Raw genomic sequence first — 25,471 nt, forward strand, 5'->3', positions numbered from 1 at the left:
AGATTGACAAATGCTCCCAAGAGAGAAAAGACCCTCTGATCGTCATCCCTGAGTGGTCCTCACCTCTCTGGAATTTTAGTCCCTCTAGTCCTCATTGTTTCTACAGTTCTCTCTTGTCTTTAAATTGTGTTTATCCAGCTTTTTCTAGTTGCCGTCAGAAGGAACACTGGCCTGCTGCATCTATATACCTTACTCAAAAGCAGAGGTGCTGAATTATGGAGATGCAATTTACTATGTGTCTCAAGTGACATTTTTCTATAATGTTTATGGGAAGCATGCAACCTCTCATAAGGTGGCTGTTTACAACAAGAAGCAAAACTGAACTTCAACATGCCAATATAGTTGATTAGTATGACTTCAAATGGGTAGCTAAGATGAGCTGCAGATATTCCTCAAGCGCTCAGATCCCACAGTGCTCACTCTAAGCAGTGATTCTAGACCTCTCACTAACTGCCCATCTCTTTCCTCCCCTCCTGTATCATGTGTGTGTTGGCAGGGAGTGGAGGGTACAGAGGTGTATTAGAACTCCCAGCCTATAATTTAGTCCATCAACCCACCCTACTTCATTTTCTCCTGTCTCACAAGAGAAGGGTCTATTCACCTGCCCAGAACTAAGCCTCAGTCCCCTAGGTCCCAACTCTTCACTTCCACCCCCAGGATGTCCCTCATACCCATACAAATGCACTAGGTGCTGCTCACCACCACAGACCCAGCGTAGATGAAAGGTCTGCTCACTCCTAGAACACAAACTCCCAGTCTTGCAGGACGTTTTCATCATAACTTTGCAGTGGGAGTGCCTCTGTCCTCTTCATTCCCTACTGACATGTCTGATCTACTGGAAGATTGCTTTGATCCCAGTTCAGCACGGCTACCTTTCATTCTGTCACTGGCGTCAAGGTGCCCAGGCATTTACCAAACACAACCTATAAGATCCCACAAGCTGGAGGTCAGCCAGGAGGGCGAAAAAGGAAAGTCTCCTCCCTTCACCGTGCTGCTCTTGCAATCCCTCGGGCTGCTTCTCTGCAGACTTTGAAACGCCCTGGCTGTCTCCTAATGATTCACCAAAGGCTCTGGGACTTCTGGAACTTCCAAGATCAAGAAGGGAGGAAGTAAGGGGAGGAGAGAGAAGAAGGAAAGGAAAGCCGTCATTTACTTCTACAATATCCTTTACACTGCCATGACTCACCAGAGGTAGCTGGTCTGAACCATCTCCAGGTCATAACAGTAAACCCATCTCTACAATTAGTGAGGCAACTGGCTGGCCATTGTCCCAGGAAATCCAGTGCACTGACCTCAAGAGCAGCAAGACGGACAGCTGGGGCAATCAAGCCATTAAAAAGTGGTCAATCCCAGGACCCTCTTCTTTCATTTCCCACTAACATGGAAACTCCGTCCTGTGCTACCCTTGGCTCAGCCCACCAACACCAAGTCCTCCTGAGAAGTTGGGCAGATCGAAGCTTCTAAGGACACGTTCCTTCTGTGCGTGTTCCTCTTGGGTTCCCAAATCATTTCTGGCTAACTGCGCTTGCACCTGGAATCCACCTTATTGCCCGTTTCTCTTTGAGGCTCTGACTCATTTCTGACTTTCACCCTCCTCAAGCATGCATGAAGAAGTGAAAGGAAGTGGACACAGATGACCTTTTGTCTACTCTGGGTCTGCTACGGTTGAGTGCCCAGTGCAGCTGTGTGAATGGGAGGGATATTCTGGGGGTGGGGGTGAGGAGATGGGACCTGGGGAAGGCTTAGTTCTGGGCAGGTGAATGGACCCCTCTCTTGTGAGACTGGAGAGAATGAGGTAGGTTGAGTTTGACGGACATAAGCTACAAGCTCAATGTCACTAGGAATGTGGAAACTGCATTACCATTACTACTATATACTCACCAAATTCAAATATGTCTGATGATGCCAAGGGTGGGGGTGAGAACGTGGGGCAATGGGTGCTCTCACAGATTGGCAAAATCACTTTGAAAACTAATGTGGCTTTCTCTGATAAAGTTTAAAATGCGCATTCCCTACCACCCAGCAATTCCACTCCTAAGTATATAACTGAGAGAAACCTTTGCATAGGTACACCAGGAGAAATGCACAAGGATGTTCACAGTAGCAGTGTTTGCAAACATAAATGTCCACCACCAGCAGAATGGATAAATTATGGTATATTCATACAACGAAATACTACTTAGCAGTGAAAATTAATCAAAGCTATAGGTACCAGCATGGATGATGACAAAAACTTAAGTAAAAAAAAAGTCACAAAAGAAGACATACAGTATAGGTCTCTGTATGATTCTATTTATGTAAGAATCAAAAACAGGCATAACTAAATAATATATTTAGGGCAAGGGTCAACAATTATAGCCCTCAGGCCAAATCCAGCCTGTTTTTGTAAATAAAGTTTTATTGGTACACAGCTTCACCCATTCATGTATATATTGGCCTCTGGCCATTTCCTTGCTATTGATACAAAAGAAAAGTTGAAGAGCTGTGAAAGAGATTGTACAGCTCATAAGAAAATTACTATCAGGCCGTTTAGAGAAAAAGTTTGCCAACCTCTGGCTTAGGGATATATACACAGGTGGCAAAAGTATAAAGAAAGGCAAGGGAATGTTTAATACGAATTTCAAGAAAGTGGTAACCTCTTTCAGGGTGGACAGCAGGTGCCTATATTAGGGCGAGATCCAGAAAGGGACTTCTGAAGGACTAGTAAAGGACAGACTTCCTCAATTGGGTGTTGGGTACATGAGTATTTGCTTTATAATCAGATATTAAATGGCACAGATAAACAGTTAAAAATAAAGCACATGCAAAGCTGTAACAAAGCTGTCAGGGAGACAAATCTCCCGTGAGAACAGAAGCTTGTGAAAAGGGAAGGCCCCTGTGCGTGGGGACACCGGAAAACTGTGTTGGGGGCAGAGGAAGTGGCTGGACCTGTGGGTTCTGGCCTCAGGTAAGAGGGGGGAGGCTCAGCAGACTCTGGGGTCACAGGAGTGGAGGATGTCACCCAGCTAGAGGGGATAGAGTTTCAAGGCAAGAGGCATGGGTAGAAAATGACTTTAGAAGCACCAAGGCAGGGCTTGAGGAGTGAAGGCATGCAGAAGGCAGCCGGGACAGTCAGGAGGGAACAAGGAAGAATGAGGCCTTGGGTGTGGAGAGAAAGGGCACGCGTGGGTGTTTGATGAAGAAGATGGACTCAGCAGGACCAGAACTGGTGCCTCCCTGGGGACTTGGGAAGGCCCGTGGGGGGTGGGGGGGCAGGGGAGCACCCTTAGAAAGTGAAGCCCAGAAGGATGAAGGGGCTGCTTTAAAGCACAACCTTTAATATGGGCTCCCGACTCCTATGCCTACTCCCTTCCTCTTTTTTGTAAATTCTCTCTGAAACGTTCATGGAGAAAAAAAAAAAAAAGAGAGAGAGACTCCCCAGTAAAAGACTCAGTTCCTGCAGATCACTGGAACCCACTTCTCAGACAATGCACAGAGCACATGCACCTGGAAGAAGCAGAAAGCTAAGCTCCTCCAGTCCCCAGTGCAGCTCCGGCTTCAGAGGAAGCTGGAGGCGGGCCCCCTGGTTCCTATTCAGGGCAAGTCCCCAAATCCATGGAGATGGAAGTCAGGACGCAGAAGAGGCTGGGGAGGAGTTACAGCAAATAAAAGACTTGTTGCCTGCTTCCAGAAAAGGTATTAATAGATGCTTTTATTCTTTTTTTTTTAAACCATAGTCAGGGAAGAAGAGAAACCAACATTCATTGAAAATCCTACTGTGTGCTGAGAACCTTCCATATGTCTGCTCCCTTAACAGAAGGTGCTCTGTATTTATCCAAAAGGGGAAACTAAGGACTCTGCTGGAGGTCCAGTGGTTAGGACTTCGCCTTCCAATGCAGGGAGTGTGGGTTTTATCCCTGGTCAGGGAGCTAAGATCCCACATGCCTCATGGCCAAGAAACCAAAACATAAAACAGAAGCAATATTGTAACAAATTCCATAAAGACTTTAAAAATGGTCCACATCAATGAAGTGAGAGAGTGGCATGACATTTACACACCACCAAACAAATGTAAAATAGATAGCTAGTGGGAAGCAGCCGCATAGCATAGCAAGGGGAGACCAGCTGGGTGCTTTGTGACCACCTAGAGGGGTGGGATAGGGAGGGTGGGAGGGAGATGCAAGAGGGAGGAGATATGAGGATATATGTATATGTAGAGCTGATTCACTTTGTTAGACAGCAGAAACTAACACACCACTGTAAAGCTATTATACTCCAACAAAGATGTTAAAAAAAAAAAAGGTCCACATCAAAAAACAGAAACAAAACAATGACTAAAAAAAAAAAACAAAAAAAAAACACCAGGAAACTATACTGATGGGTGAAGGAGGGGACCCTGACTGTGTTCTTGAAAGAAATTTCACATTCCCAGAAGAAAACACCAAACAAGTCAGAGTTTCAGAGGCTTATATCCTCCAAACCGTTGTGATTAGGTGGAACACAGCAGATGCTGCTAAATATTTGTAGAATGGATGACCTCTAAGGTCTCTTCCAACACAGGCTTCTGTGATCCTATAAATAACTGAGAACCCAGGGCAGGGGAGCCATCCAGAGCACGCGGGAGAAACACCTGCCCCAGGCAGGTCTTATCCACAGGAGCAGGCAATTTCTCATACGGATGGCAATGATTAACTCAGTCTGTAAAGAGTGCCAACAGCACAATGAAATCAAGCGCTGCGACGGCTCAGTTAACAAATGCTCTGGAAATGCAGTCCCTTTATAACGGAGCTGGCTGCTCCGCACAAAAACTCGCCATCAGTCACACGGCTGTTGGTTGTGGCTGTCGGTGATGTGATGGCTCACATCAGCGCCCTGGGAAGCTGGGAGATGGGATGTGCCCTCACGGGGCTCCCATCTGTCCATGCACAGGGCTGACCCTGGATGATATTCTGAGGTTTTGGTCCTGGTTCTCTCTTGGCGGTGATCCTACTCTTGTCCACTGTCCTGCTGTGGACACGGCACACCTCCTGCAGGCCTGGAGAGGATGTGGCCAGGCCTGACCTCGTCGCCCACCCATGTCTATGGCGTGGCCCACTCTAGCTTGATGCTGAGACTCCAAAGATGAGCCAGGCCCGTTCCTCAAAGAGCACAGTCGCCTGGTAGCCCCCCACGCACAGAAATGGATCCACAGAACCCCCAGGCAATGCTGGAGCTACGCACCACAGTACTCCCACCCACGTACGTCTTGAGCAGCAGCTGCGACTGACACATGAAATACTTTCCTTGGAAGAAGGAAGAAAAGGTCTGCACACAGATTTTTCCTATGATGAGCAGCACCAAAGGCTCTCAGGGGAAGGAGAGGGCTTCGCCGCATCCTTCCCCAAGTAGAGCACGACCAATGCTCGGACAGGGCAGAGGAGCTTGCTGTGCCTGCTGTGGAACGACAGCTGCTAAAGCTGCTGGCTGCACCTCCTCCCTTCACGGGGGGCCCATGCTCTGTGGGCTGCCCGTGGTTGACTCAGCGGCTGAGTCCACTGTGGTCTTTGCTCACAACCACCTCCAAGTCCCTTCCACACCAGCAACCTGTTCCTGAAGCACACCTACTCCTTCATTTGGGAGGGGCAGAGCAGGCTTCCCCTTCCAGACTGCAGCAGCCTCCCGCCTTGGGAGGGACAGCTGGCCCAGAAGCACCAAGCAGAAGACGTGACATGGCCAGGTCAGGAGAGAGAGGCAGGACTGGGGGCCCTAGAACTGCCCAAGGTCAGAGGTGCAGCCCATGGGCCAAGACACCACCCCAAAGGCTAAGAGCATCTGACCATCTGTCATCTTAGTTCCGATAACATTTGGAATCAAAGGCCTAAAACAAAGTGGGGTTGTCCCAGCATGGTGGCACACAAGGATAAGGAGCCAGGGGCGGGGGTGGGATACAGAGGGGCAGCGGACAAGAGCCCTGGAACAGCGCGGCACTGGCATCAGGTCAGCATGCCGCGCCCTGACTCTCCGCGGCATGTGGGATCCTCCCGGACCGGGACACGAACCCGCGTCCCCTGCATCGGCAGGCGGACTCGCAACCACTGCGCCACCAGGGAAGCCCCCAATTCCCACTTTTTAAGTGACTCTGTAACTTGATGGATCCCCCGCACTGAGCGGGAACTAGCTCTATTCTTCAGCCGGGGGATAGCCCACCCTCCTCCACCCACCTGATTTCTCAGAGCTGACTCGTTTGGCTTGGACCCCACCACTGTCACAGCCTCCAGGAGCTGCAGATACGTACAACGCAGTGGCTGACACATTGACAAATTACTCAAAGCCCAGCTAATAGGACTAAAGCGCTTTCTCTAAGAAAGTGCATTTTATCTGTATATAAATACAGATGAAATGCACTTTATCTGTATTTAAGCCCACTCTATCCTGGGATAACTCAACTGACAAAAGTGCAAACCCATCTCGAGGGATGGCAGATGAACTGACAGAATCTACAGATAAAAGAAAGCAAGTCAGCTTGATTCACCACTGCTAGCAGAACATCCTGGCAAGAGTTGAGAATACTCCAGCTCAAAAGCACAGAGAAGGAAAGTGGGAATACAACCGCCGTATCACCATGTCTCCCAGAAGAAAAGAAATAATAAAGGCATCTTTCAGAAAGTCGATCCTCAAACACAAGGTGCCCACCTACTACGCACCAGGCACTTCTACACTTCCTGAGCGCTCGCTCATCAGAGCCCTGGTCAGTGGAGGCTTCCTGTGCCTCCTGCTCTGTGGCTGTGGGGTCATGGAGGGAGAAGCCCACAGCTAGGCCCCATTCTACTACCCAGCCCTGACCCAACTCCCCAGGAACGCTGACCTAGAGGCAGATTGCAGGTGAGAGGAAGCCAGGAAGCAACTGTCTGAGCAAGACTGTACCAGGACAAGAGTTATGGCCTTGAAACAAAGCATTAGGTATAAACGTGAGACACTTCAAAGGCAGATTCATTTGACCAACTAAAAAGAGACTGACTGTGCTTTTCCATTTCCTTCCTTTCTCCCTCCCTCCTTTCCTTCCTTCCTACCTCCCTCCCTTCCTTCCTTCCTTCCAGCAACAAGCGACTGGGAAATGAAAGTGGAGAGGTGGTTTAGAGGGCAAATAGGGGAATTCAGCTTCAGATACACTGAATTTCAGGTGACAGCAGATTATCCATGTAAAAAGGTCCATCAGGATGAACACAGATTAAAGACAGAAAAAAAACTATAAAGCATCAAGTCTACTTTTTTTTTCTCTTGTAAACTTAGTGATACATCTACTGATAATCCTTCTTTATTCTGCTCCCATCATAATATGGCAAAAATATTGAGGAAGACAGCAGAATAATGAAAACACCAGGAAAAAAATTATCTCAAGAAATACTCCAAAACCATTTAATAAACGTCAACTCCCATGCCTAATAACACCAAAACCAGACTACTTACAATACCCAGTGCTGTCAGGGGTACAATAAACTGGCATTCTCATACATGCTGGAAGACAGAACTCTTTGGAAAGCCATTTGGTAATAACCATCAAGAGCCATAAAGCGTTAATATCTTGACCTATAACATTACTTCCATAAATCTATCCTAAGGAAATATCCAAAAGAAAGCAATAGACATGATGACCAAACGAGGTTATCTGTTTCATGAAGATGCTCATTATCTATAATAGTAAAAATTGGAAGCCACTTCAGTATCTAACCATAAGGGGAGAGATTAAGGACATTATAGATCCTTGGTGGAATTATTAAAATAGCATTAAAATGCTAGTTACGAAGACAGCATGCTAACAGGGAAATTTTTTTTAATTGGCCATAATTTTAAATGAAAAATGAAAAAAACCAGGATCTGTGATTATAAAGACATGATAACAATAACATCTCTGTTAAGGTGGCAGGTTTGGGGGTGCACCCTTTTCCCTCCACTTTTCAAATGTATCGTATTGCTTTTGATGAAAATAAGTGACTTCAAGTGAGCCGGCGAGATGGTACCTTGGCTCCATCCACACTGATGATCCGATAGCTGTTCCTTGTGACATCGTAGAAGTAGGAGACTGTGACGGCCTGCTTGCTCGCAGGCACCCAGTTCTTCTTGGTGTTGGGGTCGATCTGGAAAACGTGGGCTCGGGTGGTGAAGATGGGCTGTTCTCTGCAAGAGGAGAGATGGGTGAATGAGTTGATGGAACTTTAGAATTTATGATTTCTAAGCCACCTAAGATTTTAATCATTTATGGAGAAAGATGCATACGCATGAGAACAATTAAAATAAGAAAAGGGAAGAGAGGAGAAAAAAAGAGACACCAGCGGAGTAGTTACTGAAACCCAACACCCTGAGGCTGCGGGGCAATTGGCCTAATGAGAAATTTGCTTAAAAGGCAACTCCCAATCCCAGAACATGGTATATCTCTCCATCTATTTGTATCATCTTTAATTTCTTTCATCAGTGTCTTATAATTTTCTGCATACAGGTCTTTTGTCTCCTTAGGTAGGTTTATTCCTAGATATTTTATTCTTTTGTTGCAATGGTAAATGGGAGTGTTTTCTTAATTTCACTTTCAGATTTTTCATGATTAGTGTATAGGAATGCCAGAGATTTCTGTGCATTAATTTTGTATCCTGCTACTTTACCAAATTCATTGATTAGCTCTAGTAGTTTTCTGGTAGCATCTTTAGGATTCTCTATGTATAGTAACATGTCATCTGCAAACAGTGACAGCTTTACTTCTTCTTTTCCGATTTGGATTCCTTTTACCATAATTCAAAAAGAGTCATGTACCAAAATGTTCATTGCAGCTCTATTTACAATAGCCAGGAGATGGAAGCAACCTAAGTGTCTAATGACAGATGAATGGATAAAGAGGATGTGGCACATATATATACAATGGAATATTACTCAGCCATAAAAAGAAACGAAATTGAGTTATTTGTAGTGAGGTGGATGGACCTAGAGTCTGTCATACAGAGTGAGGTTAACTCAGAAAGAGAAAAACAAATACTGTATGCTATCACATATATATGGAATCTAAGAAAAAAAAAAAGTCATGAAGAACCTAGGGGTAAGATGGGAATAAAGACACAGACCTACTAGAGAATGGACTTGAGGATATGGGGAGGGGGAAGGGGAAGCTGTGACAAAGTGAGACAGTGGCATGGACATATATACACTACCAAACGTAAAATAGATAGCTAGTGGGAAATAGCTGCATAGCACAGGGAGATCAGCTCGGTGGTCTGTGACCACCTAGAGGGGTGGGATAGGGAAGATGGGAGGGAGGGAGACACAAGAGGGAAGAGATATGGGAACATATGTATATGTATAACTGATTCACTTTGTTATAAAGCAGAAACTAACACACCATTGTAAAGCAATTATACTCCAATAAAGATGTTAAAAAAAATTTTTTTTAAGGCAACTCTCCGTTCGGTGTTTTTGCATCTCCATCAAGTGTCCTATTCTTTTTCTGACATCCTGTTGGCATTTTTAGGATTTTGCAACAAATTCACTGGGGAGCGAGGAGGATTATGCAACAGTTTTAGGATTTTGCAAACCATTTGTGACTTCATATTATATTTCTACTAAATACTTCTCAGATTTGCAGCATTTTATGAATGTTGCATTCATTTATAACTGACCGAGCCTTAAAGTTTTATGTTTCCAACTTATAAGTCTTTGGGTTTTATGTAATGATCATCAAATTTATCTCTTTTGTTATTCTTGCCTCTGTACTGTTGTTGCTTTTTCACTCACATGCCTGTAAATTCTTCGTGCGATTATTAACCGAATTAGCACAGTATCTATGTTTCTTTCTGTTGAGTGAGGAATTAATTAGATCTTGACAATAAGCATTAATAAGGCAGATGGATAAAAATTGTAATGGATTTCATATTTTAAGGTATCTACTTCACAGAGTAACACAAAATAAATCACAGACTCATTACAAAATATAATTTTTAAAAAATACAATTATTTTTGAAGAAAGGATGTTCAGGCAAACTGGCTCGAAAATCCTTTTAAGTGGTCCAAAATAAGACAAAATGGGGGGGGGGAAGCCAGCAGGATGTAAAAATAATCCCATCATTCATAAAATACTATAGATTTAATAAGCACTTATTAGAGGTATAAAATTAAATCAAAATCAGAAAAATTAATTTTTTTTAATCCTCACAATGTCAAAGAGATGACATAAAAGGACACCCAAGCGGAAACAAAAAATAAAATCAAAAGGAAAAGTGAATTTTAGGGCTTCCCTGGTGGCGCAGTGGTTGAGAATCCGCCTGCCGATGCAGGGGATGAGGGTTCGTGCCCCGGTCCGGGAAGATCCCACATGCCGCGGAGCGGCTGGGCCCGTGAGCCATGGCCGCTGAGCCTGCGCGTCTGGAGCCTGTGCTTTGCAACGGGAGAGGCCACAACAGTGAGAGGCCCGTGTACCGCAAACAAACAAACAAACAAAAAGTGAATTTTAACTGTTCCGGTCTCTCGATGGAGTGGTTTTAGGTAAAGCTGTCTTTGAACCCATCCTGGCTATAGAAGGCTCATTATTGGAAAGGAAGCGCTTTCTTAAGAGAGAAACTTTTTCCTAGAAAAGCAAATTACTATGTATTTGAGTCTCATGCAAGGAATACTGAATAACACCATGAATACTGGCATTAACCATCAATTGTGGATGTAGATAAATGCAGAAACTCTTTCATGACTATTTCTCTGAATCAATAAAAGCCAAGGGCATGCTCTTCCTGCTACCTCAATGCAGGTGTTTCTAGAATCCAGCCTTCCAGAACGGACACAGCCCAGCATTCCTAGCCCCCTGAAGCTTCCCTTCTAGGTCCCAGGAGCTGGGCAAGAGCCTCTGGGGTATGGATCACTAGGCCGTTCGTCTTCCCTCAACAGTGACCAAGTTCACCCACCCACTCAATCCTAAATCAACACCCTTCCAGCCGCAGGGTGACAGCTGTAGAAATGGAATATTCTCACTGTAATTTCCTGCATCTGTTGTCGAGAGGGGCCAGCCCGTGGGGGAACGTGTGCGCCTGTGAATACCAGTCCTCCTCATCAATCCACGTGGGGAAGCCTGACATCTGCGTCCCCCAGCTGTGCTACTGCAGCCCCGGCACCATGTTTAGCTAATCATCCAAGTACAACACCATAAAAGAAAACACTTGCTCACATGGAATTCTTCTGCATATTTAAGAGGAGGGAGCAATTGAAAGGGCAGGAATACAGAAGAGGTTTTTAAAAGAACCGAATTATGCAATGTGTACAAATATTGAATCATTATGTAGTCCACTTGAAACTGAAATAATGTTAATATGTCAATTATACCTCAATTTAAAAAACAGAATTGAATTATGCTAAAATCTCTGCCTCTCTTTTACAGAGTACTACGAGCTGGGCAGGGACCCATGGTCATGCTGCAGGAGCCCTCCCAGGGGAAGGGGCCAGACTTTCGGTTCTTCCCTTGTGTCCTCCACACCGAGGAAGAGGGACTGGGTCTAGGTTTTAGGACCTTTAGATCAGTGTTTCCTAAGCCTCTGATAGGAGTTAGCTGGGGCATTTAGTAAAAATACAAATTCCTGGGCCCCAGTCTATCCCCGCAGGAACCTGGCTGTCCAGGGATGGGGCCTGGGTAGCTCTATTTTTAACAAGAGCTACAGGTGATTTTTATCCTCTAGGAAGCTGGGGAGATACATTAGACATGATCAGATAATCTAGAAATAATGGAAGAAGTCACCCCTACAGCTGTCATCTCTCCTCCAGAATGACAGAAACGACTCCAAGACATCCTCCCACAGCATGAAGGGGACAACAGAGGGACAGAGAACAGGATCTTTGGGTGCAAAGACTGGGGGGAGGGGCATGGAGAGGCAGAGGTGCTCTGGTCAGGGCAGACAGCAGCCTGTGGTGGTCAAGCAGCGACCTTCTGAAAGTGCTCTGTGCGCCTGAGGCCTACAGGAGTGAGGGAGTGAGGAAAGCAAGGTGAAGAGGGACGGTGGGGGAGGGACAGGGAGACAAAAGAAGCTGGTAGAGCTTTCTGACCACGGATAAGCCAAAGCCACAAGTCATCTGCTTGGCATGATTCAGGTCAAGGTGAGCAAGCAGACAAGAAGGACCCCATCTCCAAATCTGTCCGCTCAGCTCTGGGGATGGAGTGATGCCATGGCGGGACCCCAATCAGAAATGCAAGGACGTTGGGAGACACGGTTGGCTCAGCTGGCCATACCCTCAGTGGCTGCAACCCCGGTCCCGTGGTCAGGCCTCTGCAGGGGAAGTGGCTGCTCCAGCGTGGAGAGAGCACAGTGACCCAGGAAGGGAGCTGCAGGGAGACCCACAGACCCCACGCTGAGGGTGGGCACCATAGGAGGAGCCACAGCCCTTCTGAGGTCAAAGACCTGCGATCCTCAGGCCTGGGGACCTGGAGGCCAGCTTGGCACAGCTTTGAGTCCAGAAAACTACACACAGTACTGGGATTTCCATGTGAATAACCAAGTCCTTGGCCACTGGAGAGTTCTGTTTTATTCTTCTAAAATTCAAAAATTGAATGGTATTTAAAGAAAAAGAAAAAAAAGGGGGGGGGGGAGAAAAGCCAGTTAATATCTAACTGATATTTAGTTTAAAGCCAACTAATATTTACTGAGTATTTACCATCTGCCAGGCTTCACATATGAGCTCTCATTTAAGATCCCAGCGATCCTGTGGGGATCTAGGTGGGGAAACGGGGCTCAGAGAGGCCAAGGACCTGCCTTGGGTTACACAGTTAGTAAGTGGCAGATCTGAGCTTTGAAGTCAGTTCTAAGTGACACGGACAACACCCCACCCTTAGCCATTATACTCTCTTCCTAAAATAATACCTGTCTGTAATAGGCAGTTTCTGATGTGACTCCTGTGATCCCCTGTGTAATCCCCTCCCTGTGAACATGGGTGGGACCTGTGACTTGCTTTTAACCAACAGAATATGGTGAAGGTGACAGGATGTCACTTTGAGCGAGTGACAGAGGACTGTGACTTCTGTCTTGCTAGCAGACTCCCTTGATTTACTCTCTTGCTGGCTTTGCTGAAGCAAGTTGCCATGTTGGGGAGGACCATCCCGCAGCAACTCCAGCCAGAGAGGGTGACCTTCAGCCAGAGAAGAACGGAGGCCCTTAGTCCAATATCCTTGAGGAACTGAAATTCTGCTAACAACTGCTTAGAAGCTTATCTGTCCACACTTGAGCCTTCAGATGAGACCCCACTCCTGGCTGACACCTCGATGACACCTCCTAAGAGACCCTGAAGCAGAGGACCTAGCTAAGCCATTCCCAGGCTCCTGACTCACAGTAATGTGGTTTTTTGTTTGTTTTTCTGTGAGTAGGAATCAGGTCTCCTATTTTTTTTATTAACAGTTTTTCAATAGATAATATGTGAACATGGTACAAAATTTCGATGACACCAAAGGGCATACAGTGAAAGGCACAACTCTCTCCTGTCTCTATGCCTTCAGTTCTCTCCAGAGGAAACACTTATGTAATTTTTGAATAAATGTTTCTAGATATACTTTATAGATATCTACTGGCACTTATGAGAAGTGCTTGAAGTAACCTACCTTTGTCTCTAAAATCTTGGCCTTCAGCCTGCTTTCAAACCCACTGCCTATAAATTCCCTTTCAGGTCATAACCACTCTGCTTTCAAAACCAGGTAAAGGCAATGCAGATATATTTTATCTTTTTTCTTTATTGCCAAAAGGGGTTATAATGATGAGAGCAGACCCACACATTTTGATTTAGCCTCCAGCCCTCTAACCCGTTCTTTGTTTCAACGATTATGGAGGATAAACACAGAAATGTGTTTTGTTTTAAGCTACTAAATTTGTAGCACTTGATTACACAGTGATAGGTGACTAACATATTGACCTTCACAGAAAATTTACTGCACCCCAAGCAGACTGTATATGTTCTCATTTAACCCTCTGGACAGAGCTGTGAGTGGGCAGCATTCTCCACGTAGAAAATTGAAGGTCACAGGGTGATTTCAGGCAATGTGGACAGCAAACCTCTACATCTTTATGAGCAAAATCAGAGAACAAACCTCACCAAAAAATCCAGCAAAGCAGACCCCAACTCTGAAAGAGCACCTTGTCCTACCTGAGAAACTAAAAGAGCTGGAACTAGGACACAGAAGTCAGTTCCTGTAAGTGTGCAAATCAGTATAAATAGAAAAATTCAAGAGAAGCAGAACTTTCCAAGTCAGGAGGCCACCTTTCCTTCCCAGCAGGGAAAAGCTGAAGAGAGTGTGTATCAGAGAACAGAAATTACCTTCATACCCAATTTTGTTCTCCTTTCTTTGGTGTTTGATGCTTAGGGAGTATATTTCAAATATACTCCCATTCCTTCTTCAGTGCTTTAAATAGAAAGCAGATGTTTCCGGATGGCAGAACGTTTCTTTAGGCAGACAATAACAACCTACCGTTCCCTTGCATAGTCTTTTTAGAGCTGAATAAACACCAATTGTTGCTCATTGAACACATTTTGGAACCTGACAGTAATTGTCCCCAAGAATAATTAGACACTGTGAAACATATGTATGCCTGGAATATGAAAAACACTCGGCAGAGAGACCACTCCCGCTTTGAACGATTTCTGGCTCCATGTGAAATGATTCTGCAAAGAACTGGCACGACTACTTTTTGCAGAAAAAAAAAATAAAAATGATATTTTAATTTATTATAATCCCTCACTTGCAATGTTCACCAGGCTTTTCCTGATAGGAACCTGAAAAACCTCATGATTCTTATTATTCCTGCTTCTATCTGCTTTGAATTAAAACAAACCATTCAGACATTATCTTACAGCCATTTAAACATGTTTCAAAGTCTCAAAGGATGCCCTAATGAGTTTACCTGGCTTGACTCTTGAATACTTCCACACATCATTCATACAGAACCAAGAGAAAGGTGCAGCCCCAAGCTCGAAGGGCATGGCACTGCCCACCCGGCTTCAAAGACCTTCCCTGGCTCTATGCCCCATAGGACCAGCTCCAAGTGCATCAGAATGATCCACAGACCCCTGAGCACCTGTCCCTGTCCCCTCACCAGACAGGCTCTGCTGCTTTTCTGCTAGCACTTCCAAAGCACCTGCATTTTCACATGACCATGCACATGCCCTTCACTGGGGCTAAAATATCCTTCCCCCTTGACTGGCCAGGAAGGCTCCCACTAGTCCTTTGAGTTCTACCATAGCATCTTTTTTTCTTTTTTAAAAAAACTTGGGAAAGGTAGTTCTCTCTCTCTCTCTCTCTCTCTCTCTCTCTCTCTCTCTCTCTCTCTCTCTCTCTCTCTCTCTCTCTCTTTAAAAAAAAAAAATTTATTTATTTGGCTGTGCCAGTTCTTAGTTGCAGCACATGGGATCTTCACTGCCTCATGCAGGATCTTTAGTTGCAGGGTGCTTGATCTTTTTGTTGCGGCATGTGGGATCTAGTTCCCTGACCAGGGATCAAACCCAGGCCCCCTGCATTGGGACCACGGAGTCTTAGCCACTGGACCACCAGGGAAGTCCCCTACCATAGCATCTTTTTTTTTTTTTTTTTTTTTTTTTTTTCGGTATGCGGGCCTCTCACTGTTGTGGCCTCTCCCGTTGCGGAGCACAGGCTCCGGACGCGCAGGCCCAGCGGCCATGGCTCACGGGCTTAGTTGCTCCGCAGCATGTGGGATCTTCCCGGACCGGGGCACGAACCCGTGTCTCCCGCATCGGCAGGCGGATTCTCAACCACTGCGCCACCAGGGAAGCCCATACCATAGCATCTTGAGACGTCTAATTTGTGCTCTTAGGATACAGGCCCTGGACTGAGCGCCTGTCACGAGGGAACAGAAGCATGGGTTCATCAGGCTCTCAGCCCTCGTTCTAGATGGTCAACAGGCCCCTAGCTGGCAGGGTCAAATCCCTGAGCCTAGGAAAAAGATCTGGGGGAAAAAGGAGATAATGGACAAAAGGTTCTAGCACAATTCTTTCATGCAAAGAATCTACCAAACTCACAAGTATATTGTAGTTCTACTTTCACACAAAATCCCCATAATAAAGTTACCATTATTTGCAGATAATAGTATCACACATCTAGAACACCCAAGAAAATCAATTGAAAAAGTGAATATGAATAATGAAATCCAGTAAGGTGACTAGGTATAAAATTACTAATAAAAAATAACATCATAGCCTTTCTATATATACAAACAACCAGATAGACAATATAATAGATCTTAAAAGATCCCATCTAGAGTAGCAGCCAAAAAGATACAATTTCTAGGAATCTATTTAAGAAGTAAGCAAGATCTGCACGAAAAAAGTAAAGATAACTTCTCAGGCATACAAAAGGAAACTTTAATAAATAAGACATCCTGTTCTTAAATGAGAAAAGTCAATACAAAGATGTCAATTACCCCTAAATTAATACATACATTTAACAAAATACAAATATCAACAGAATTCTTTTTAGAACTAGACAGGGTTATTCATGTGGAAAACTTAACATGAGAGGACAGCCAAGAAAATTCTGATGAAGAGCAATGAGGAGGTTTAGACATAACGTAGCCAGATATTGAAATGTATTATTATAAAGTTACAGCAAATGAAATGAAGAGCTATGAGCAAAGAAATAGACAGACTAATGGAACAGAACAGAATCTAGAAACAGAAGTCCAAGGAATTAAGTATATGTTGTAGGCAGTATTACCCATCAGTGGGGACACAGAAACCATTCCATAAACCCTGTTAGAACAATGGACCAGCAACTCCCTGGGGAAAACCTGCACCTGCTGGACCTTAGCCAGAAGTCCCTCTCCTTGCCTGGTCTGAGCCCCTTGAAGGGGGTCACAGAAGACCCATTCTATTGAAGTGATTTCCATCTGCCCCAAAACTGCCCAGATTAACAAAGCTGATAAATGAGAGATATCACGTAAGTCACATTTGTCACAAATCTTCCTACTCCACTGACTAGGGATTCTCTTTTGGGGTCACATTTACATCAGGGAACAGAATGAGGAAAGTACCCCTGATGAACATTGACAGGCTTTCTTGATGACACTACCTTTATCGTAGAGGGCTTGACAGTTTTTCAGGAGCTCTCAGCCCACGTTCTCCTGCAGGTCTCCTGTGATGTGGGTTTGACTAAGTTCTGGGACTGGTTCACAGGCTGAGGGCTGCCCCAGAGGGCCCATGAGGTCCATTGCCATGTACTTTGGAAAAGGGTCTGTACTCTCCAAAAGGGCTGGTGGGTCCAGAGCAGTGGGTGAGGATCCCAGTGGTCAGGAGGGGGAGAGGCAGAATTTCAGAAAAGCAAATCTGTGATGGAAGGCAAGTATTTGCATGGGGTGGGTGAGGGGCTTCTCTGAGGATGCAGGATAGGTAAACATATGATGGGAAGATGAGACCAAGGACGGGATCAAGGAAGAAAATAAAATTCACCAGCAACACTGCAAGACCATCTCGTGTTCAAACAGCACCCTTCTACTCCTGCACAGAAATTCCTCCCCATCCTCCAAACGTCCCCGTCTACCCCCAGCCCAGAGTCCAGCAAATCTTCTGGGTTTAGCAGGTGAGGGGGAAATGACTCTGCAGACATGAAAGGTGTGCTCAGAGACTGGCAAGTGCTATTTGTGGCTACAGGAGTGGGTGGCAAGAGATGAGGCCTGGGGACTTCCCTGCTGGTCCAGTGGGTAAGACTCCATGCTCCCAATGCAGGGGGCCTAGGTTTGATCCCTGGTCGGGGAACCAGATCCCACATGCACGACGCAACGAAGAGTCTGCATGTCGCAACTGAAAGATCCTGCATGCCACAACGAAGATCCCCTGTGCCGCAACAAAGACCCGGTGCAGCCTAAATAAATAAATAGTTTTAAAAAAAGAGATGAGGCCTGAGGGTGGGCTGAAGCCAGATAGCCATGGATTCTGAATGACACACTAAGGAAATTGGTCTTTATCTTGGGGGCCACCGTCTCCAACCGTGCTCAGTGGAAAATTTATGTCAAAGCTATTTTCTCTTCCAAATACAGTCCAAGAAATATATACGTAGGAAAAATGTTAAATGCACTTGGATAGTTGTTCTCATAATTATGGGGTATCATCATTAAGAGATTGTGTTCTCTACCCAAGACTGCTGGGTCACGGGTGATGCACCAACGTCCGTCTTTTGAGTTGCACATGGGCGTGTCACCCGCACTTACAAACCAGCCACCGAATCAACAGGCACCTTCTATGCATGATATTTCATCTATGGAAGGTATCCTAGGATTTCAACATACATTTGTGGTATATTGAACATTTATACTAAAAAAAGTCATTCCACCTGAATCTATGGTGATAAGTGGGAGTTTTAAAACAAAAAGCAGAGTTTTATGATTCACGTGCTATGAACACCAAAAGCCAAGAACCAGAAAACATCCAAGTGATGGTTTCTAAAAAGTCAGGTGGCAAGCAGCCAAGTCATAACGATTAATGATTCCTGGGACAGCTAATTCAAGAGAGTGCAAAATATTGCCAAAGGAGCAATTTGCATTCTTCCTTTTGCTGTAACACATCTGTGCACAGAGATTTTCCTGTTACACTGCAATGCAAACAAAATATAGAAGACTTTATTCTGTGTCTGCTATGAGGGTATGACTTGGCAACATCATTCCTAATTAAGTAGATATGATTTTCTTATAAGACTGGAAAAATAATGTTCTCAATTTTAAATGTTGAGGGCTTTTGTATTCATCTACAGTAAACATAAAATGGGGGGAATGGGGAGTGACTGATAACAGGTTCTGGGTTTCCTTGAGGAGGGAAAAATGTTCTAAAATTAGACTGTGTTGATGATTGTACAAGCTCTGAATACAGTAAAAAGAAATCAATGAATTGTATATTTTATATAAGTAAATTGTATGGTGCATGAGTTTTATCTCAGTAAAGCTGGTTTTTTTTAAAGATCAAGTGTAGAAAAGGATAAGAGGGAAAAAGACCCAAGTTTTCTGGCTTGGGAAGTTGAGAGGAAATGTGAATCATGATGAGTGGACCTTGCCTGTGGACCATCTGGAAGAGATGTTAGAAAGAAACTGGGGGACTCTCCTGGTGGTCCAGCGGTTAAGACTCCACGCTCCCAATGCAAGGGGCCCGGGTTCGATCCCTGGTCAAGGAACTAGATCCTGCATGCCGCAACTAAAGATCCCAAGTGCCACAACTAAGACCCGGCGCAGCCAAATAAATAAATAAATTTTTTTTTTTTTAAAAAGGCAAATGGGACCCCTTTTCAGGGTGACTCTTCAAGGTTAGAAGACTAGACTGGGGAACCCACTGCAGCAGCTGAGCAGAAATCACAGGTGGATGAAACCACGCAGGGTGAGTACACAGGGAGAGAGGAGGAGAGGGACAACCCAGCTGGAGGGCACCCAGGACAGGGGCAGGAAGAGGACCCACCCTTAGAGATGAAGGACAGGGGTCAGGAAAGCAGCAGGGGAGCCAGGAAAGAGCAGCGGAGCTCAAGAGTCCTCAGGGTCATTCAGGCTGACAGAGCTTTCCAAAAATCCAGTTGGCTTCGTATCATATTGGAAGCCACCATGTAGCCCAACCTTTATCGGGAAAGGAAAACAAAGTGATGGACATATGAAATATATACCGAAACGACTTAACAGTCCTTATTTCGCGTCAGGAACGTAACAGGGTTTGGTTTTAATTCTAGTTCCTTTCTTGGCTCTTTTTACCTGTCAGAGACAAAGTTGAAGAAGAGGAGGGTGACTCCACAAAATCGTGCTGCTTCTCTTTTTTGAGAGTAAGCGGCGGGGGCGGGGGGGACACGACGACAGGGCGGGGGCTTCCCTGGTGGCGCAGCGGTTGAGAGTCTGCCTGCCGATGCAGGGGGCGCGGGTTCATGCCCTGGTCCGGGGGGATCCCACGTGCCATGGAGCACCTGGGCCCGTGAGCCATGGCCGCTGAGCCTGCGCGTCTGGAGCCTGCGCTCCTCAACGGGAGAGGTCACATCAGTGAGGGGCCCGTGTACCGCAAAAAAACAAAACAAAAACAAGAATCCACTTGACAATGCGGGGGACATGGGTTTGAGCCCTGATCAGGGAAGATCCCACATGCCGCAGAGCAACTAAGCCCGTGCGCCAGAACTACTGAGCCTGCGCTCTAGAGCCCGAGAGCCACAACTAACGAAGCCCACACGCCTAGAGCCCATGCTCTGCAACAAGAGAAGCCACCGCAATGAGAAGCCCAAGCACCGTAACGAAGAGTAGCCCCCACTCGCCGCAACTAGAGAAAGCCCGTGCACAGCAACGAAGACCCAACACAGCCAAAAAATAAATAATAAATACTTATAAATAAATTTATTTTTTTTAAAAAAAGAGTAACGGGGAGACTAGCTCAGGCTGTGGAACACTACATGCTCCCTAGGAGGACCTAATCATCTGTGTGACCTTGGCCAAGTCACTTCCCTCAACATTAACAGAACCACCTCAAGGGACTGTTTAGATTAAATGTGATAATATATGCAAAGTGCTTTCTTTCTTTCCTTTTCTTTTAAAAAAAAAACTTTTTGGCCACACTGCACAGCATGTGGGATCTTAGTTCCCTGACCAGGGATTGAACCCACGCATTGGAAGTGCCGAGTCTTAACAACTGGTACTGCAAAGTGCTTTTTTGTTAGTAATAGTAGCCAGTTAAAGGAATATTATGATAATATATTAATTATAGGCGTGAGACATTACTGCAGGGAAGACAATCCCCTTTTCCACCTTAGACAGCTCAACATGCCCAAAGAGACCTAGCTCTCTCTCCCTGTTATCATCAGCAAATTAAACAAAAGAGAATCTTCAAAAAGAATAACTGTGCACTTGCACAATTTAAAAAAATTTTTCATTGCTTAAAAAATTTAGAAGCCTGGGATTTATTTTTTTCCTTTAATGGCAAATTAGTACTAACTATGGCAAACTGGTTTTGTGGTTCATTTTTGTCTTTTGGGTTCCTGGGTAGCAGCAAGGGGGATCCTAGTACCAGTTCTAGAAACCAACCATGGTTAAGTATATAGCTTACCACTCTCAATTTGAGTTCAGGGGGAAAAAGCTCTTTTTGTTTTCCTAGGAACCACTCGTGTAAAATTAGAATCGCATGGTGTGAAGAGGCTGGTAACTTGCCAAGTCAATTGCAAAAGGTGTAAAATACAAAACAAAAGGTACAGACATACCTCAAAAGAACATTTGTGATGTATTCATTTACACTATTTATCAGTTGGTCTCTCAGGCTAATAGGTATTTTATGTGTGTATTATAATACAAAATTTTCTACAAAAATAGGTGGCAAGTATAGAGTCACCAGATTTGGTGCACGCACAGACACACACATACATATACGCAAATAGAGAACTGGCGAAATTTAAATTTCATGGATAATTTTTAAATTACTTTCATTGCGCTATAATTCAGATATCATAAAACTCACCCTTTTAAAGTGTACAGTTCAGTGGTTTTTAGTCTACTAACAGCATTGTACAGCCATCACCACTATTTAATTTCAGAGCATTTTCATCACCCCCAAAACCCCATTCATACTCATTAGCAGTCACTCCCATTCTCCCCACCTCCAGCCCCAGGCAACCCCTGATCTACTTTCTGTCTCTATGGATTTGCCTGTTCTGGACATTTCATATACATGGAATCACAGTATGTGGCTTTCTGTGTCTGGTTTTTTTCACTGAGCACAATGTTTTCAAGGTTTATCCCTCATGTAGCATATACCAGTACTTCATTCCTTTTTATGACTGAATATTAATCCATGGTATGGATATACTACATTTTGTCTCTCCATTCATTAGTTGATGGACACTTGTACCGTTTCCACCTTTTGGCTATTATCAATAATGCTGCTACAAATATCTGTGTACTAGATTTATGTGGCCACGTGTTTTCTTGGCTCTTGGGTTTATACCTAGGAGTGGAATAGTCATATGGTAACTCTATGTTTAACTTTTTGAGGAACTGCCAGGCCTATTTCCAAAGAGGCTGCACCATTTTGCATACCCACCAGCACTGTCTGAGAATTCCAACGTGCCTGCATCCTTTCCAGAACTTGTTATTGTCTGTTTTTTTATTACAGCCCTCCCAGTGGGCATGAAGTAGAGGCTAACAGATAGCTAACACATCTCTAGTGGGAAAATGGTGTACTGGATGCAGGTGACCTACACCCTAGGTAGACAGACAGAATGTGTGCCCATTCTGGGCCTCCACTGTCTTACTTGGGTCATTCCTGTCTCAGGGAGGAACCCACCACACACTAGCCTGCCTATTTCAGGGTCTCTTGTGAACAGGAGAATTTTTTTAATGCTTTTAGAAATATTGAAAACACAGAAAACGGAGGTTTCAAGAGAGGCAAGGAAGGAGTTCAGTAAATACTGAAGCAAAGGGTTTTTAGGTAAGGCAACCTTGGGAGATACAAGCAAAGCTGTAAATTGTGGACAGGTCATATCTCAAAGACTAGGAAGATGTTCTCCTGGGCTCTGCCATTCTCCCCTTGTCTGGAGTGGCCTGGACAGAGTTGAAACTCAGCATCCCTGCGGGCTGGGGAGAGGTGGTTATGGAAGTCCCCAGTGCCTCAGGAGCATGTCTACTGTTCTTGCTTTGCTTCCAAGCTACTCTGACCATCTCACAGAGGCTTGAGCTACAAGAAGAGAGCTCTGGATCCTTCCAGAACTTCTTGTGCAGCTGGAAGCCCCTTGGCTGCTTCCGGACAATGGTGGCTGCTGGTAGAGACTGAGAGTCTGACTGAGAGTCTACCTACAGCCCAGAGCACCCCACCTTCCTGCCTCCTTGTCTTGGTCACTGTCCTTGCTTCTGTGCCCAACAGCAGCTCTCTCTCAGGCTACCTTCTTTAACAAGCTACAGAAGCCACTGCTTAGAAGAGTAAACTACAACAGGCAGACGGTACGTTACACAGTCAAGCTCTACATGCCTTAGGGAACGGTTCTTGTCCCAGTCCCCCTGCCTGAATCCTTTTCTCTAGACTCCCAGGTCCAGGTTCCCTGCATGGCAGAGTCCCTCAGCCTGGGGAGCCTCAGGTGCCATCTCTTCTGGTCATTTATTCAAAAAGTGTGCTGGGATTGTGGAAAACAGTTTGGCAGTTCCTCAAAAAGTTCAACACAGAATTACCGTATGATCCAGCTATTCCATTTCTAGGTATATACCCCAAAAGAACAGAAATCCAGGGCTCAAACAAATACTCGTACACTCATCTTCATAGCTGCGTTATTCACAATGGCCAAAAGGTAGAAACAACCCAAATGTCCACCAACAGATGAATGGATAAACAAAATGGGTTATATACATACAATGGAATATACTATTCAGACATAAAGAGGAATGAAATTTTGACATATCCCACAACACAGATGAACCCTGAAAATATGCTGCTAAATGAAATAAGCCAGACACAAAAGGACAAATACTATATGATCCCACTTATATGAATCAAACGGCCAAATGCATAGAGACCGAGAGTAGAATGATGATTACCAGGGGTTGGGGGCACGAGAGAATGGGGCGTTACTGCCTAACAAGTACAGAGCCTCTGTTTGGGAGGATGAAAAAGGTGTGGAGTAGGGCAGCAGTAACAGGCGCACGACAACGTGAACGTTCTACATGCCGCTGAATTGCAGACACACTTAGAAGTGGTTAAAATGCTCAACTTTGGGATCTCCCTGGTAGTCCAGTGGTTAAGGCTCCGAGCTTCCACCACAGGGGGTGAGGGTCGCGGAGCTAAGATCCCACAAGCTGCATGGCGCGGCCAACAATAAATAAATAAATAAATTTTTTTAATGCTAAACTTTACATTATGTATATTTTCCAACAACAGCAGCAGAGTGTGCTGGGACGGAGCAGGCCTCGGGAGGATGGGGCAGGGAAAAGCAGCCCTGAAGAACAGCTCAAAGGCAGCAGAGGGAAAACTGCAAACAGTGCGCATTGAAAGGACAAGTGGAGCAGAGGTGGGCAAGCTGGGCAAGCAGGAGGGAAGCCAGCGAAGACGGCCAACACCAAGCCCTCCCGGGGCTTGAAGCGCAAAGCTTCAAGGAGGGAGCTGTCCAGAGCCTCTAGCAGCTCCGAGGATGCTGAAGACTGCAGACAGCACAGAGACACAGAAGTGTCCACAGCACTTGACAGCAAGTTGCACCTTCTCAGTAAAAAAGAACTGTGAACTAAAACAATGAGAGGTTTTCCAGCATCAAATTGCAAAGACTAAAAAAACGAAAACAAAAAAAACCACTTGCCTGCTGAAAAAGGAGATGGATGGCAGTGATGATTGTACAACAATGTGAAAGCACTTAATGCCAGTGAAGTGCACACTTAAAAATGGTCAAGATGGTACATCAGGGACTTCCCTGGTGGTCCAGTGGTTAAGACTTTGCCTTCTAATGCCGGGGTGGGGCGGGGGGCGGTGCAGGTTCAATTCCTGGTTGGGGAGCTAAGATCCCACATGACTCGCGGCCAAAAAACCAAAACATAAAAAAAAAAAAAAAAAAAGATGGTACATCATATGTTGTGTACATTTTACCGCAATTTTAAAAAAAGATTAAAAAAAAAACTCAGCCTGCTGGAGTGGAACGCATCTGTCTCTTTTACACTACTAATGGGGTATGACCGGGAGAGCTCTCTGGGAGGCAATTTATTGAATCAATAATAAATTGATTAAAACTGCATTTTCCTGGGACTTCCCTGGCGGTCCAGTGGTTAAGACTTCACGCTTCCACTGCAGGGGGCCTGGGTTTGATCTCTGGTCAGGGAACTAGGATCCCACATGCTGCATGCGGCCAAAAAAAAACTGCATTCTTCTGAAGCCAACAACTCCACTTTTTTTTTTTTAACATCTTTATTGGAGTATAATTGCTTTACAAGGGTGTGTTAGTTGCTGCTGTATAACAAAGTGAATCAACTATACATGTATCCCCATATCCCCTCCCTCTTGCAGTCTCCCTCCCACCCTCCCTATCCCACCCCTCTAGGTGGTCACAAAGCACTGAGCTGATCTCCCTGTGCTATGTGGCTGCTTCCCACTAGCTATCTATTTTACATTTGGTAGAGTATATATGTCCATGCCACTCTCTCACTTCGTCCCAGCTTACCCTTCCCCCTCCCCGTGTCCTCAAGTCCATTCTCTACGCCTGCATCTTTATTCCTGTCCTGCCCCTAGGTTCTTCAGGACCATTTTTTTTAGATTCCATATATATGTGTTAGCATATGGTATTTGTCTTTCTCTTTCTGACTTACTTCACTCTGTATGACAGACTCTAGGTCCATCCACCTCACTACAAATAACTCAATTTCGAACAACTCCACTTCTAGGAACCTATTCAAGGGCAATAAATGAGGACGTGCAAAGGTATGAGGGCAAAAGGACAGTCACTGAAGAGCTGTTTATTACACACACCTCCCCAACACACATACAATCCCTGTAAATAACCTAAATGCTCCAAAGTGAGGGACTGTTTAAATCAAGCATAATA

The 25,471-nt window shown here is 45.0% G+C and overlaps 1 protein-coding gene across 12 annotated transcripts in view; it reads right to left on the bottom strand.

The window, feature by feature from the left end:
- HOMER2 (homer scaffold protein 2) overlaps positions 1-25,471 on the bottom strand; it is a 112,679-nt gene that overhangs the window by 53,807 nt on the left and 33,401 nt on the right. For all 12 annotated transcript variants that reach the window (XM_067030001.1, XM_067030007.1, XM_067030004.1 and 9 more), the window contains exon 2: positions 7,977-8,133. In XM_067030001.1, the coding sequence (XP_066886102.1) occupies positions 7,977-8,133 (157 nt within the window). The remainder of the gene's footprint in view (positions 1-7,976; positions 8,134-25,471) is intronic.

The sequence above is a fragment of the Kogia breviceps genome, chromosome 3, assembly GCF_026419965.1.
Source record: "Kogia breviceps isolate mKogBre1 chromosome 3, mKogBre1 haplotype 1, whole genome shotgun sequence".
NCBI lineage: Eukaryota > Metazoa > Chordata > Mammalia > Artiodactyla > Physeteridae > Kogia > Kogia breviceps.